Here is a 16414-nt window from a genome sequence, read left to right as displayed (position 1 = left end):
AGGTCTGCATACAGACTGTACCACCACCATCACGAGGTGCCCTGGTCTTACAATACTCAGTATTCACCATACAGCTCACTGAAATGTGGGAGGGGGTTATACGCTCTGAGTCAGATAACCAAGAAGACAGGATGGTGCCCTTCTCTTTAGCAGGGGGATATTACGCAGTGCTCCCTGTTCTCCCAGTGTTGCCATCTGGCAAGTAAAGGCCAGGGCTTGTTCTGATTAGCCCTCTCTGTCTGCACAAACCAAGACCCACAAAATGTCCTACAGACCCATTTCAAGCAGAACATCTGTGTGGGCTGTGTCTGGAAATGAAATCCTGAGAAAGGGGCTCTTCTTGGCATCGTGAGTAGCACAAGCTTTACTCATTACACACTTTCAAATCTCAATTCCTCTGGGGCTTTGCTGACTGCCAGAGCAAGCCCCTGAAAGCAGGGATTTACACCGGGACGCTGACAGCAGAACCAGATCCCCGATTTACTGCTCACTAGCTCGGAGCAGAAAAGCCAAAGTATCACTCCATCCCTCCTCCTCCTCCTCCTGGACAAACCTCTATTCTTTTGCCACATGAAAAATGTATTTCACAGCCCCAAATAATAATTCTTTTGGGGACTAAGATGTGACGCCTCCCCCCGGTCCACTTCAGCCGTCAGCACGCTGCAGTGGTCCCCGAGGTCTGGTGAGGACGAAGACGGTGGCGGCAGGCAGTGGCTGTCCCTGCTGCCTGCCTCCCACGGAGTTCCTCCTGCTCCATCCCGGGGGAGCAGAGGCCGGCCAGCCCCGCAGCCCGCAGGTGTGTCCCGGCGCAGGAGCCTCTTGGGATGATGTGCGGTGCCCGAGCAGATGTTCAGTGGCTCTGGGCGCCGTGTGTGAGGCAGACCCTCTCCGCTCCCGTCAGCGCACTGAAGCTCACCGACTACCAGAGCACGGCCGCGCTCCCGCCTGCAGCTGCTCCCCAAACGTACAAAGGCAGGGTTTGAAGTCAGCAGAAGAATGGGAGACTGGCTGCAGCGCTTCCTTCCCTGCCACAACAACAGACTGGAAGAAGCCGAGAGTTTTGATGCCTGGAAAACTGGATTCTGAATCGTGAGAGGCTTTTGAACCCCCCTCCCTCCCAAATAAAACAAACCCTTTTGACTTCTTCTCTCAGCAGGAGGGGGAGGGAGGGCGGATTTACCATGAAGACAAATCGAAGATGCAGAGCCCTGCTAGCAGTGAGTCTGAATCTGATGGCTCTCCTCTTCTCTACAACAGCTTTTATCACGACCCACTGGTGCGAAGGCACACAGAGGGTCCCCAAGCCCAGCTGTGGGAAAGAGAAGAAGACAAACTGCCTCAACTACAGCGGGAATGAGACTGCAAATGAGACAAACCAGAACGTGGTTCATTACAGCTGGGAGACGGGAGATGACCGCTTCCTTTTCAGGTATTTCCACACTGGGATCTGGTACTCCTGTGAGGAAAACATCAACGCTGCTGGTAAGTATAAAACAACTTCCTTCCAGCTTGCGTTGCTTTGTGTTTGGCTCGCTGTAATACAGGCATAGGCAAGCTGCTCTGTGCTGTAGCCTAAGACAGATTCACCCTGCAGGGAGAGGCAGGATTTTAACAGTTCTTTGTTGGAAAGCAACCTGTTTCCAGCGAGAGCAAAGGTTTGCTTGTTTACCTGCTGGCTGGTGCAGGGTCTGTGCTCTAAAGCCAGCTGAAGCTCTGAAAAGCAGCGTGTGCCACCCTGACGGGCACTGCAGCCAGGGACTGGGTACCGCTTCCCTTCTGGGAGCTGCTCCATGGAGCGCACAAACGACAGCGGCTGGTAGTTGCTAAGGAGGCTCTGACATCCCATTGGAATTGCCCCTGAAATAACCCCTGGGGCAGTGGTCTCAAAGGCAGGGACAACACAAAAGTGACAGTTTCATTAGGCTGCAGCCTGGGCTTCCTCTTCTCTGGCAGCCGTTAAGTGAATGACCACCCACAACCCCTTCCTGACGGCTAGATCATATGTTTATTGGAGTAGAGAAATGGCAGATAAAGGGCACAACTGGGCACGAGAAAGATAATTTCTGCTCCCTGCTCAGCCATTTACTTGCTGAGAATCACTCGAGAAGACATCTCCCCATCTTATCAGTGCATTCATTTCCTCTGCTGTACCCTGGCACTTACCAAGAAATAAAACACTGGGGGGTGGATGGAAGGTAGCAGCGATGGGACTGATTTAAGTCTCAACAGATGCAAAGTGACAGTCCCTACTCCCAGAGCTGTCTGCTAGAGCTAACATCCAAACTTGGCTTTTGAAAGAGCTTTTTTTTCTACATTATGTGACCGGAAAATAAAGTTTACAAATGTGACACAGTATGAGATAATGGCCCGTGGATACTGTTTCCTCCTTGCTGGGCTGTTTCTATTCCATCCTGCCATTACCCAAGGAGTAGAATGGAGAGCTGGTTCTTCACTGCTGCTGGCAGAGGGGAACAATTAGTCATTCAAGGTGTTGTATCTCTGAGGGCACAACCTCCCTGATAGTGGGAAGTTTATGACATCCTGGTGGAAAAAGCTCTGTAAGGATGAACTATCAAGAGAGGCAAACTTGGGGAGCAGCTCACAGCCTGTTTCACCCTGAGGTGCTGTGCACACTCACTGGTATTTTTGAGGACAGAGCTTCAAGAATTAGTTAGTCATGAAAACTCTACTGTATGAAGAGGAAAGTTCATAAACTCCAGCCTTGGGACTGTCAATAAACAGCTCCATGTCAAAATGAGGCCACCAAAGTAACCTTCTTGATACGAGAAGAAAACAAAAAAACAGCGGGGGAAACAGTCTAGCTGATGTGGAAATAAACTTAGGCCACAGCAGTCTGAGTGAGCAGCTTAAGACTGACTTTCTGAGCGTCTTAGCTGGGATTGGGACAATCAAGCATGCCCACAGTTTTGGCAGATATTGAAAGCTTTCCAAGCCAAGATTTATGTGTGAGGTAAGTTGTAACTGTGTGACTAGCCCACTCAGAAAACTGAGTTATCTGTGGGAGAAAAGAGATGCAGTGATCTATTCTGTACCGGGTAAACAAAGCTGTGCTGCCGTGGGTGATCTCAGGAGATAGCTGGAAGCCAGCTTTAGACAGTTATGGTGAAAACAGGAGAGAAAGGGTTGTTTCTCCCTCTCCCCACCTCCACAGCAGCCCTGTGTGTGTTTCCTCTTATCTGAAACACTAACTTGGTGAAAAAGTACTCTGCAGTTAGTGAAGCAGGAGTGACCAAGCTTTGGAAAGAATCCACCTAAGTAGATGGGTATGTTGGCTTTGACACCTGCCTCGGTCAGGATTTAGCATAGGAGGTTTTTCTGGTAAGGACAGGAACAATGTAATGGACACAGGTCTAAATTTGTCCCTAAGAATGTCAGTATAAAATAAGCATGAACGGAGTTCTTTCAGACTCTGGAGTTTGTAATATCAAACTGTCAGTACATGGTCATGGCCTTTTGCAGCCTGACTGGTGATAATTTTATCTGGCCTCCAGGGCAGTGAGGCACCAGCCAGCCCCAATCCAAGAGCACTATCATCATGCTCATACCTACACCCACAGTGTGTCTGTGAGTGATCCGTGCCTTGAGTTCCTCACTCTGTCCACAGCACACTTACCAACCCCAGTCCTTCAAGTATTACCAGTCATGCAGTCACCATGATGCTAATAAACACCCTGGGATGCAAGGAGAACATCCAGAAATTACCACTAAGCACACAGCTGGTGCTATTCCCTAGTTTGAATGCACTCCATACTTTCAATAACATCTTTCTTAAAGCCTTAGTGATAGCATACTGAAAATTACTACAACAGCAGCCTTCCTCCATACACTCCATGGCCTCACACTCTACGGCCTCACACCCTGTCAGCAGAACATATGGCCAAAAACTGTGGTCAGCACCATTCCTACAGCTCCTGACCTATCCTTCATTCCTCACCTCCAATGCCTCAAGTTAAGCAACATGAATCCCACCAGGAATGCATGAATGCCAGCAACACCCTGTGGATGTGATGCTGTCAAAACCCTTCAAAGCCTCCTAACATTCCCAGCTGTGAGCCACATTCTCTATCCAGCCACCAAGCTTTGCATTTTCCTCTCTCTGCACTCATAGTACTGCCAAAACTTCCTTCTCACTGCACTTGTGCAGCTGAAATACAACAGATACTGGAGTGCAGGGGCCACAGGTCCAGCTCCCAGATGGTTGGTACTGCAAGGAACAGGATTACAGGGCTTTCAGTTGGCTGCAGGTGCTAGGACTGAGTCACATTTAAAATGACATTTAGACTGCAATCAAAAATTTTGAGTGTCTTCTCCTCTCACTGTTTATCTGAAATGTCCACGTGGATGGCAGAGGTTGAGGTGCAGAAGGCATGCCACCCACCTTCCATGCAGAGCCCAGGGAACAGCCCTTCCTCTTGCTGCAGGTTTCTAGCTCTCATTGACATCTCTAACAGTGATTGAATGCTGTGATTAGCTCTGAAATTATTCGTGGATCTAAAGGTTATTTTCATCCAGCATGTCTAGGATGGCTAAAGAATCCAAAAAGCATTTAGAACCTGAGAAACAGAATCATGAATCTCCTCTGGGAATAGAGGGAGTGGAGCACATGGATTTCATTGGTGGATGGGTCCTGTCATTATTTAGCACAATTTCTGACTCCAAAGTATGCTGAATCCCAGTCTACCAAACAGAGGGGGAGGGGTGTCCTTTTCAGAGTGGGTTCAATGCTTTGGATCCCACACAGGTGGCAGTACCTTCTGTAAGAACAATTGACTAAACCTCCAGATGGGATGAAGTTAGAGCAGCTCTGCAAGTTCTGCAGATTGTGCTGGTCATGGGTCCTGCTCTGCACTCACACACTGCACAGGGCACTTGGAGCCTCCTACCAGGCCGTGAATTCCTTGACTACAGCCAAGTGTCTCAGAGCTGAGCTCTGTATCATTTAGTTCCTTTTTGAGCAGGAGTTTGAGTGCACATCTTGCCTCACACTAGCAGTCTACACTGTGCTGCTGTCCGTGCTGGACACCACACAAAACAGCAGACAAGTGATGAGGTAGTAACAGCAGTGGGAAAGAGCTGGCAGGTTCCCTGACTCCAGAACGTAAAAACATCCAGATGTTAAGCAGGTAAGGTGGCATAGCTTATCCTAACAGGTAGAGGAGTTGGGTTGCTGGGAAGCAATGACAAATTAGACAGTTTTGATTAATAGAAAAAGCCACTAACTCAAATCTTGGTTTAGTTGCTAATAAAAAGACAATCTGCACAATAACATACTCATTCAAAGGGAAAGCAGCTGCCTAGAAGTTTTTTAAGAGTATTGTCCCATCAAACAAACAACAAGCTTTTCCATGTTGCTCACCATGCTTTACAGAAGACAGGGAGATCAGGAATGGGCATGGTTAGGCTGGAAAAGATCTTTAAGGTCAAGTCCAACCATTAAATCAGCACTGCCAAGTCCACTGGTAAACCATATCCCTTGGCAGCAGCATTACATGGCTTTTAAACACCTCCAGGAAGGATCGTTCAACCACTTCCCTGGGCAGCCTCTTCATCTTGCAACGCTATTTTTGCAGTGCTTATGAGGAAAGGCTGAGGGACCCAGGTCTCTAGCCAGGAGAAGAGGTGACTGAGGGGTGCCCTCATTCATCATTATAAAGATGTCGAAGGCAGCATCAGGAGGATGAAGCCAGGCTCTGCTCAGTGATGTCCAACGATAAGACAAGGAGCAAGGGGTACAAGCTGGAGCAGAGGAGCTTCCACAAGAACATAAGGAAAAACTTTTTCATTGTGAGGGTGCTGGAGCCCTGGAGCAGGCTGTCCAGAAAGGTTGTGGAGTCTCCTTCTCTGGAGATGTTCAAAACCTGCCTGGATGTGTTCCTGTGTGACCTACTCTAGGTGATCCTGCTCTGGCAGCAGGGTTAGACTCAATGATCTCCAGAGGTCCCTTCCAACCCCTAACATGCTGTGATTCTGTGACTTTGAGGGGAAGGGATCTGTAGCTCTCTATATGCTCTGTACCACATACCCCTTAGCACTTTAAGGAGTAAATGGTAGAGTGGAACTTACACAGTACATAAAGATGCATCAAAATGGGCCATAAATATGGCCATTACATGCACATTTGGGAAGGAGCCAGATGTATCCTGCAGAAGTGAATACATCTGTAACACATAAAGGCATGAACTTGCCACACACTTTCACAGATCCAGAGCAGCACTGCACCACCCTTCTCCTCCTCCTCTCCCCCCCCACCCCCGCTCCATGTGATAACAAGTGTATGTGATTCACCGTAGGCAGCTGTCCAGAGCGAGGGACTGGGGCAAAGCACCTTGTGAGTAAATAATTAAAAGCAAGAGGAATTGGGAATTCTTGCTGGATTATGAGAAATACAATATAATTGGCATGACTGAAACCTTGTGGGGTTTATTTGCATGACTAGAATGTGAAAAATGCTGGTTATAAATTGTTTAGGAAGGAAAGAGTGGTAAAAGGAATTGAGGAGGTAGAGCTCTATATTAAAGACAACATTTCCAGTGATATCAGAACTGAACCCAGGGGGCCTGGATAATCTCCATCTGAGGATGTTGAAATAACTGGCACATGAAAATGCAGGTTTAGTAGTAAGAATCTGCAAGATGCTGGATTCAAAGAAGGCTGGATAAAACAGGCAAGAGGCCACTTGACCCAGCAACCTTAAGGCAGATTTCTGGGAAAGCACTCACTGCATGGCAACAAATAGGGTTTTATCAAAGGTGGGGGGTGAGTACAGGTAACTCTTCTAGGAAGATGAATCATTTCTTAGACAAGGGTAGTGCATTAGACCCAATCTCTATGGAGTCCCAAAAAAAGCTCTTGATGGACTTTCCCACTGAAAATTCTTTACAGAGGAACTACAGAGAGTGGTAACAACGTGGTGACAGATGTAGGCATGCTTCCACGCTGGGGAGTGCTGAACAGCCTGAGCCTCTGCAGGCTGGGAGGCAGGCACAGCACACAGAGAGCTATGATATTGGTGGGGATCCACTGGGAATGACAGAGATCAGACAAGAATTAGCGTTAACTGCTTCTGTGATTTAGAGAACAATAAGGCATATGAGAAAAAGAAATACTCCTTCCTACAGAGCTCTCTGCCAGGGAATGTTGTGAAAGCCAAAACTAGGGGTTGTACAGATCCAGGGAGGAAACATCCACTTCTTTTATCAACATGATGATTTGAGAGCAACCTCTGACCAGGAAATCCCCAAACTACTGATGCAGTACTGTTATCACACAAGGAAAATCACCCTAAATCCATCCCTTTGCTCTGCCCTGAATATCTGTCACTGGATGACAATATCAAGATAGTGAAGTAGGTGGAGTTCTTGCTAGCATCTGTGGTGCAGATTTTACTCTATTTATTACAATGGGGATAAACAGGTTGTAAACTGACTAAAGAAGAATCTTACAAGAAGGCTGTGGCAAGTAATCTAACAAAGGAAATTATCATGATGGGCATCAGATATTTTCAGTTGTCCTCAAATTTGGGGTTGGGGTTGATGTAGTTAATGCTGAGGTTAAAAATCCAGGGAAAAGAACTAGGGATACAAATCATGTCACCTAGTCTGTAAAGAGCAAAGCTGTGGGCATCAGCAAATGTAGGTGACTGTGCCTAAACTGATCAACAGCTTCACTACAGCCAGTGGAAAGTAGTAAGTACTTTTTGAGGAGATTAAACTCCTCCTCACATGGGACCAACTGAGCCCTGGGATTATGTGCTTCCTTCATTGGCCAAAAAGGGATTTCTCTAAGAATTGTCATTTCCAACACAGAAGTCTTAATTTGAAGAGAATAATCCTACTTGAAGTGCACTCCTTAGATATGCTGTGACTCAAAGTCTGGGAATGTTGCCATTACAGAGGAGAGATTTTTCTGCACAACTGTGAGCAGGTCTGATGGAGTTGTAAGAATAGCATTAAACTGTAAAAATGGTTAAAGCACCAAACACTTAAGGCACAAAATTCTGTGAGATTTACAGTTAGATATCACTCGCACAAGAAAGGTAAAAAACAAGTTGTAGGCTGGTGTTTGACTCTGAGTTGCAAAATGCTGTGATGTAAAGGAAAGGTCTTATTCTAGGGAAGAATCAGCACACTGAGCAAGGCACAGGGAACACCGGAATATTTGGCTAATGCCATCACATATAGGTATGGAAAGAAAAAGAGGGAAGTGAAACACAGAGGGGGATTTCCAAGGTAGTTATGGAAAAACTGCTCCCCTTCAGTATAACCAACTGATAGTCTAGAGGAGATGTGATGGCACCTCGTATATGTAGACAAATAGCAAGAAATTACTATGAATTAATAACTTGTCTTGAGAAGAAAAAGTGAGAATCCAAGGAGAAGCTCCCAGAAAGTGTTTCTGGACTTCCCCTCCATGGAGGGCAGTGGGACCAAGGGAAATCCCAGGGCTGGAATGGGATACTCCCTTAAAGGCACCATGGAAGAAGAATGTTTCTGGCATGAGGAACTTTGGAGTGAATCCTGCAGAGCTGATTTGTTGGTATCTTAAGGAGGTCTGAAAGGAGCCACTTTGGTGTGAGTGCCTTACTCACACCATCACATCCATCCCTGCTTCGGGGCTGCCACTGGTCACCAGTGGGAGCCAAGAAAAAAACCAAACAGCTGCTGTCTTGATGCACATCACACTTTCTGGAGGGCCTTATGCCTTCTCCAAAGCAGCAGAAACTGGCTACAGGTGGAGACTGTGTGAGGAGGTTGGTTTGCTGCTGTTGACTTTCTTACAGCTGCTCAGTATCTAATTGGTATGGCTGCTCATGCACTGAACATTAAACTGATGATCTAATTTGGGATCAGAAGGGAAATCTCCCTCAGGCTAGATAACAGGGATATTAACAAATTCTTGCCTGCTTTTTACAATGTGGGGAAGGATCCATCTCAGAAAGTGCTTGTGAGCTTCTCCTAACAAATTCCTGCCATTTGCTCACAGGATAAGATAGGCCTAGCCATAGGAAATTAGCTCTATGATAAGAGCTTTTAGAGATGTTCATGTTCCTGGTGATGACTTATTCTCCTCCTGTGGTTCCTGTGGTGGTGATTGCTTTATTATAGACATTCAGTTTTTATAGGATTTAGGGGATATTTTGTGGCTAGAGTGCACTGGGGATTTGTGATTTTAGGTCCTCCTCATCCTGCTAGACAGACTAGCTGTATGAGCATCTATCATACATAAAACATGGCTATGAAGTCCCTGCAGGCTGAGACTCAGAGTAAAGTAAGGGACCAGGCAGTGAGCCACTCTTATTCAATGTTATCCTCTACCTCATAAGCAAAAGCTGTGTTGCTTTCTCTTTGGATGGGTCTGCCCTCAGCCATTTAACCCAGTAGCCTCAAAACAGGTATCTGAGGGGTTCTGGCAGTTCCTTGTAAACAGAATAAACTTCAAAGTCCTGGAAGACTAACACATAGGTCCCATATTTCAAAGAGAACTGAGATGTCTACCCCCGTGTCAGTTTGTGTAAAATATTAACAGATGCATTCAAGGCCATGGAAATAACTAGAGGATGAAATATCAATCAGCATGGTATCCCCATGGCTTGTAAAGCACAGCACCTTCAAACCTGCATTTAAAAATGTCCTTATACAGGGAATTACCAGACCTGGCTTACTGATAGATCTCAAAATGGGAACTTACCAGGGAACAACACTGCTTTGAGCAGGATCCTGAGCTGGTAGGGTGTGATCCAGTATTCCTGGTGGGAAACAAAATGGCAATATGAATCTTTGCTGGTCTAGATTACAGATGACTACAGAAAACAGTAAATAATAGGAAACAGATGCTGTTACTGTGGAGTGACTTGGCTTGTAGAACAGACACAGCCAAACACCTCGCATTTGGTGGGGAAAAGAACACAAACCATGCTTAAAATGGGGGGAACTGATAGAGAAGCAGAGACATCCCAGCATGTCTAGACTTACTACATTTGGAGAGATCAAACAACACATCTTACTGTCCTTCAGCCTGATTTCACTGTGCATCACTTGGCCAGTCAGAAACAAACAAACAAGCAAGCCCCTAAAAACACTAAATAAGAACTTGTTGCAAAGTCATTAGGTACAAGGTTGGAGATAAGATTCACAAGAGGCAGTGCAAGACCAATTCTTTTCACCTGATTTCAAAAGTGTGACACAAATTAGTAGTGTATTTCTGTGGGTGAAAGGTTAAGGCTATCTCTGTTTCCATACTCCAAGCATGCCTGCATGGAAAAACAGGATGCCTGAACCAAAAAAGCAACTGAGCATCTCCAAGGAGAGAAGTTAAGAGTTCCTGGAGTTCACTTTGAAGCAGGCAGCCCAAATTGCAGTGGCTAAGAGGAACAGAAAGCAGACAGATGGGCAAAGCAGGGCAGAAATACTGTTACAGTGTTAACTGTGGAGAATAAATACTGTTATGGTGTTAACTGTGAAGAAGAAATACAGGTTGACGTACTACAGGCTCTGGCACTCAAGGTCCCCTCCTCTCCCTTTGCCTCTTACCTGCAGTCACTTGCTCATGTTTCAAGCTGCAGCCTCAGGACTCATGTTCACAGCAATGTGCCATGTAATCAGAGCAATGCTCTGTCCCAGATTTGTCTTTCCCTCCATTTTGGCACACATCAGCTTTTGATGTTTTCATTTTCTGAAGAAATCCCATCCATAAAAAGGAGTTTCCATCTTTGCTGCCAGTGACTTTCAGCTCTGCCTGCCCTGCTCATGTATCTCTGGAGCCAGGGCACAGACCCAACACAAATACTCCAGCTGGGCATTATCTGGAGAGAAGCACTGGCATGGTTAAAAGAGAATCCATGCTGATCTACAGCTAATAATTGGAAGGAATAGGAGTTATTGAACCACACTTCTTCTACAACCTGGAGTTTAGGGTGTTATTGTGGTTACTTACTCCTCTGATCTTTGCTAATCACCAGCCAGCCTGGAACTGCTAATGCAGTCAACACAGGAGATTGCAGAAGGCATGGCATACTCCATTCAGTGAGGTACAGATAGCAGCCATATCTTCTGTGAGGAGCTTCATTTCCAGTCTTTCAGTTTTGTGGGGAGACCTTATAGTCCCACAGACTATAGGCTGTCCCAGACAGCCAATAACTAGTTTATTTTGGCATGTTTACATTAGCACAGGGTGGCAGATGGCCATCTGTGGATGAACAGGTGAAAACCCTCCTCTTCCCATTTTGTGGCTTGAAATGCTTGCAGCAACTCAGAGCTCTTGGTCTGATTTAATGTTTTCCAGATTATAAAGTCAGGTCTAATTTGACACCAGAGTCATTGAAAGCCTCTCTCAACACCATCATTCCCTTGATTCTCTCAATCATTTAGAAATCTGAACTATTTTCCAGCTCTCCAAATGACAGATGTGTGTACACATCCATCAGGCCTTACCAAGATAATCAGATGAGTCTTGTGACTTGGATGTGTTTCAATTAGACCTGATTTGAGAGCAGCCTGTGGAGATGTTTGCTTTCAGTTACTGTGCAAGATTTTTCACTTCAGGGAGAGTTCCAGTGCAGAAAGCCCAGTTGCCATGGCACATAGTCCCACTTAGCACAGACGTGCTGGGCATTCCTTGCTCTGCCTGCATCCTCTGCCCAGCTGTCTGCTGCTCCAACCAACCAAGGGGGAAACTCCACAGCGTAGATGATACCTTAACAATAAAACAATTACTATTTCTGTTGGTGGTCTGTGAATTGATGGGAAATGCATGCCTGAAATGAAACAGTGGAAAGCTTTATGCTTTTCCACTTAAAAAGGTAAAAAGTTTTAGGAGTTTGCATTTGTTTAAAGAGAACAGCAGGATAGGCTGCAGACTGGGAAATGACCCCACAAGAGAAGAAGATTGGGAGTTTTCTCAGCAGAGACTGAACAAATTCCCATTTATTTGGAAGTAAGGGAAATGCTGATAGGCAGCAGCTCTGAGTGACAGCACTCAGTAAGAGAAAACAACTGTTTTCATCCTTCAAGACATATTTTAGTGTAATTCTCTACAAACCTGTTTGTATTCCATCAGAAAATACTGCTCCAGCAAAATCAGTGTGGTCAGCTGGAAAAGGTTGATTTTTGCAGATTATTTTTCATTAGGAAAGAAAAAAAAAAGTCAATTAAATGCTGGGTCTGGGATCAGTTTAATCAAAAGTGGAATATTCCATTCATTAATTAACCTGCTAGAACTCAATTTGAGCCAGCTGATTAACCTGTGTTTTCCCTAATGTAGTGCTTTCTATCACTGAAGTTGTGCTGGAGTCCTCATCCTCGTCTGGGCTGGGATCCCTGGAGGGTTAGGTCCTTTTTTAGGCAAACACAGTGATTTTACTCTTGGTAGACAATGTGAGATCTCATCAGGATCACATGACTCCAGATATAATTGGAGAGATAAAGATTTGTTAGGGTCTGTCAGGGAAAAAAAAGGGGACCTTGTCTTTTATAGGCTGTGAGCCAGAGTGTTACTAAAAGGGAATGCTGTTTAAATGAAATTTAATCATTTAAATTTCCAGCAGAACTGTACTTTTGAACTCCTAATATTTTATGCAGAGTAAGTGAATATAGATAGCTCCCCCCCCCTTTTTTTTTTTAACAAGATAAAAAGCAGAGTTGCAGCAGATCCTTCCTTCAGTCAGAACTACCTGATTGCTTGAAGTCAAATTATTTAACTGGAGTATTTTGAATCCGTGCAGTTGGAAGGCATACAAGACAGGATTTTTCTAGAGCTGGTTTTATTTTGCTGCCTTGGTTATTAAGGAACTATTTATCACTGGCTGAGAGGGAAAACAACTGGGGAATGTAGGACCCACAAGGACACCGACTTCCAAATCTTGCTGTTGCAACAGCCATGTTATAAAATTGAGATGCTGCCTTAAAGCCTCTGCTCCTTTAGTGTGATTTCTGCCCCCTTCCCAACTTTCTCGAGGGATACACTGGACAAACCCACCTACTGCTGTGCAGTGGGGGGTCCTGAAGCCAGCCACAGGCAAACCACACACCTCAGACAACTGGTGGAAGAAACAGCAGGATACATGTAGGTCTCACAAAGGTGGAGTCACTCAGGGTGACTCCAGTGACACACTGAGATGGGAAGTACATCTTCATAGTACAGCATAGACCTAATCTGTGTGCACCTTGACCTGCCTTTCCAGCTGCCCTGTTACAGTTCCCTATTCTCTTCTGTAGACCCAGAGAAGAATATCACTGAATCACACAACGGTTGGCATTGGAAAAGACCTCTGGAGATCATTTAGTCCAACCCCCCTGCTAAAGCAGATGTGCCTAGAGTGAGTTGCACAGGAATGTGCCTAGGTGGGCTTGGAGTCTCTCCAGAGAAGGAGACCCCACAACCTCTCTGCGCAGCCTGCTCCAGGCCTCCAGCAACCTCACACCCAAGAAGCTTCTCTTCATGGTCAGATGGAACCTGCTGGGTTCCAGTTTGTGCCCATTGCCCCTTGTCCTGTCACCGGGCACCACTGACAAGAGTCTGGCCCCATCCTCTTGCACCCTTTAGCTCTTGATGAGAATTGACAAGATCCCCTCTAAGGTTGCTCTTCTCCAAGCTCAATAGCCCCAGGGCTCTCAGCCTTTCCTCCTCACAGAGATGCTTCAGGCCCCTCAGCATCTTTGTAGCCTCCACTGAACTCTCTCCAGTAGTTCCCTGTCCCTTTTGAACTAGGAAGTCCAGAACTGGACCGAATACTCCAGGTGCAGCCTCACCAGGGCAGGGTAGAGGTGGTGGAGAACTTCCCTCAGAATCAATCAGCCAGCACCCACTTTGGAAGCCACATCTGGGCACAGCTAATCTAGGACAATGCAGTTTCACTGTGCCCATGGCAAGGTGTGAAGAACACAACAGGGAAGGTAGTCCCTGAGCCCTGGAGCTACTACACCCTGCAGACCTGGCTGTCTTCATTTTCTGGCATGAGTGAATTTGGGGGATTTGGAAAAGCCACTTCTCTCTCTTAGCTTTTGCTTTCACATTATTGCTTAGGCTAGAGAGTTCTCTGGTCTCTGACCTCTGCCTGAGAAAGGTCAGAGAAAAAAGTCTTTGCCTCCAGCACAGAGTCCCAGCTTTCCAATGTGTGTGTGACACTCAGAAGTAGGACTCTTCAGTGGAGAAAGTAAGCAAGCAGCCCTCACCACCTCCTCCTAGGGAAATGGAGGTGTCTGGGGGACAGCTCTGCCTATCTGAAGTGGCAGATCACATGAATGACCACTCTACCAAATGCAACTCCTTGTCAGCACCATCCTGCAGAGCCTCCTTCCCATCCCTGCAGCAGTCTTATTCTTATCAGCTCATTTACCTTCTTCAGAACGCAGCTCTGCAGAGCAGTGCTTGTTTTTCACATAGCCTTCTCCTTCCTCCTGAAATAATTCGATTTTTCAGACATGAGACAATTTTCCTTACAAGTGTTTGCCACAGACTTGGGAGGACTGGAAGCTCAGAACTTCCCACAATGCTGTGAGCAGCAGGAAAAGAAAGAGTATGGGTCTCATGCTGGAAGCAAGACAGAAAGATCATCTTATGCTACCACAACTTTCTCTATGTCGCTGGCACAGGCGCAGTGCTAAAATCCACATCTTCTGTACGCTGTTTGCTAAGAACATGCAGAAGCCCAAAGCCAAACTTTCTTCAGTAGGAACTACTGAAGAGCTAGAAAACATTTGACCTGTGGGAGCTTCCAGACTTGCAGAGCCATGGAATGGGCAAAGTCTCAGTGAGCCTGTCTGAGGAAATTCTGTGTGCTCCTGGGAAGCTGAGCCCAGGGAATTTCCTCTCCCTTGCCTGCTTTGCTGTTGGTTCCCAGTTCAGGCTAAGCACATATTCAAGATGCAGATGCACACAGATATGCAAGCATGAATGATGCTGTTGTGGTCACCCAGCCCAGTGAGCAGTGCCTTTGCCAGCAACTCCAGAACCAAAACGATCCCTCCCATCAGCTAGCACCCTCCTCTCACTCCTCTCTGGCTGAGAAGGCTTGCAGAGAAACACTCACACTCACTCACACTCCCTTTGTAGATGCACAATCTCATCACAGTAATGGACTCTGGGATATTATCATCCTCTATCATCCACACCAACACCTCAAGACTCTTACCCAGCCACCAGCTCAGACATTGGGTCCTTCCAGGTGTGCCTCCGTCCACTCACTGGCTGGTTCGGTTCAAACTTCCCTAGCAAATTACACATACACAGAGACATGAACATATGCAGTATCACATTGATTAATTAGGATTAATTACAGAAAACCACACAAACTTTGGGCTATTACTGGGATCAGCCCTAAGGGCCTATGATCCCTGACCCTTTCTTTTCCTTCTTGGCAAACCCAGCTGAGACACAACTGAGCTCATACAGAGCCAGACTGGCTATGAAGGGAATACATTTGTAAGGGCTTTTACAGAAATTGTTTCTACCTCACCCTTGGGAAGCAACAAAAGAAGCCAGCACCAAGTGCAGAGGTTTTGGTGGTCAATCAACCCTCACTCCTCAGCCCCCCACAGCTCCCCAGCACTCCTAATTTCTTCACATGCATTGTACACAGCCATGGCTCCTGCATGGAAGTGGAGAGCATTCAGGCCAGGTCACACCTCTCCTTTCTGTGTGAGTTATGTGTGGAAGACATCACTCCTTGGCTTTCTTTTGTTTGAAAGATTGTCAGAACTAGGTGAAGACAGAACTATCAGGGGGATGAATCCTAGACACTTTTCTTGTTGCACTTCTAAACAGCCTTTTCTGTACTCTCCAAAGACTCTCCAGAAGCCTGGTTATGAGGAGAAGATGCATCTGGAAAAGGGCAGCACAGCAGGATAAACTCTGCCAAGTCTAAAATTAAACTTAAGAGGGCTTAAGAGATCAGTTATACAAGATACCCCAAAATAACCTAGAATAAATCCTGAGAGGAACACTGAAAGCACTGCTGACATCTTCAGTTCTCAGTGAGATGCATGTCTGCATGTGGAAGTGTGGATGTGATCTATAAATACCACCAGTGGTTACCATTGAAAATGGAGGAGAGGTTTCCAGTGCTCCAGCAACAGGAGCAGCAAAGAGAAGCGTTCTTCATCAGGAACTGCTTCCTACCACAACCTTCAGCAGCAAGCCAGGCACAATCCAGGTATCAGCCATTGAAAGTGAAGTGACTTCTTCCAGGCACTCCAACCTACAGTCATGCTTTGTGCTAGGGCTCCAAAATGACCTCTTTGAGACACTCAAGTGTTCTGGCCACTCTGATTGAGGAAGGGTGAGGATACACATTCCTCCAAAAGAGCCTGTGATCACACTCTTCAGATCTGTCCTGCAGACAAGGCAGCTGCAGCCAGACACTGTGGTACCATCAGCTTCCTCAGTACCCATGCATGCC

The 16414-nt window shown here is 46.2% G+C and overlaps 1 protein-coding gene across 1 annotated transcript in view; it reads left to right on the top strand.

Moving 5' to 3' along the window:
• The first annotated feature begins 1181 nt into the window (after positions 1–1181).
• GSG1L (GSG1 like) overlaps positions 1182–16414 on the top strand; it is a 46457-nt gene continuing 31224 nt past the window's right edge. The window contains exon 1 of the mRNA XM_054391267.1: positions 1182–1482. Within this exon, the coding sequence (XP_054247242.1) occupies positions 1182–1482 (301 nt within the window). The remainder of the gene's footprint in view (positions 1483–16414) is intronic.

Source organism: Indicator indicator, chromosome 22, assembly GCF_027791375.1.
Source record: "Indicator indicator isolate 239-I01 chromosome 22, UM_Iind_1.1, whole genome shotgun sequence".
Lineage (NCBI taxonomy): Eukaryota > Metazoa > Chordata > Aves > Piciformes > Indicatoridae > Indicator > Indicator indicator.
The sequence above is the reverse complement of the archived record's forward strand: the minus strand, read 5'-3'. Positions and strand labels throughout refer to the sequence as shown.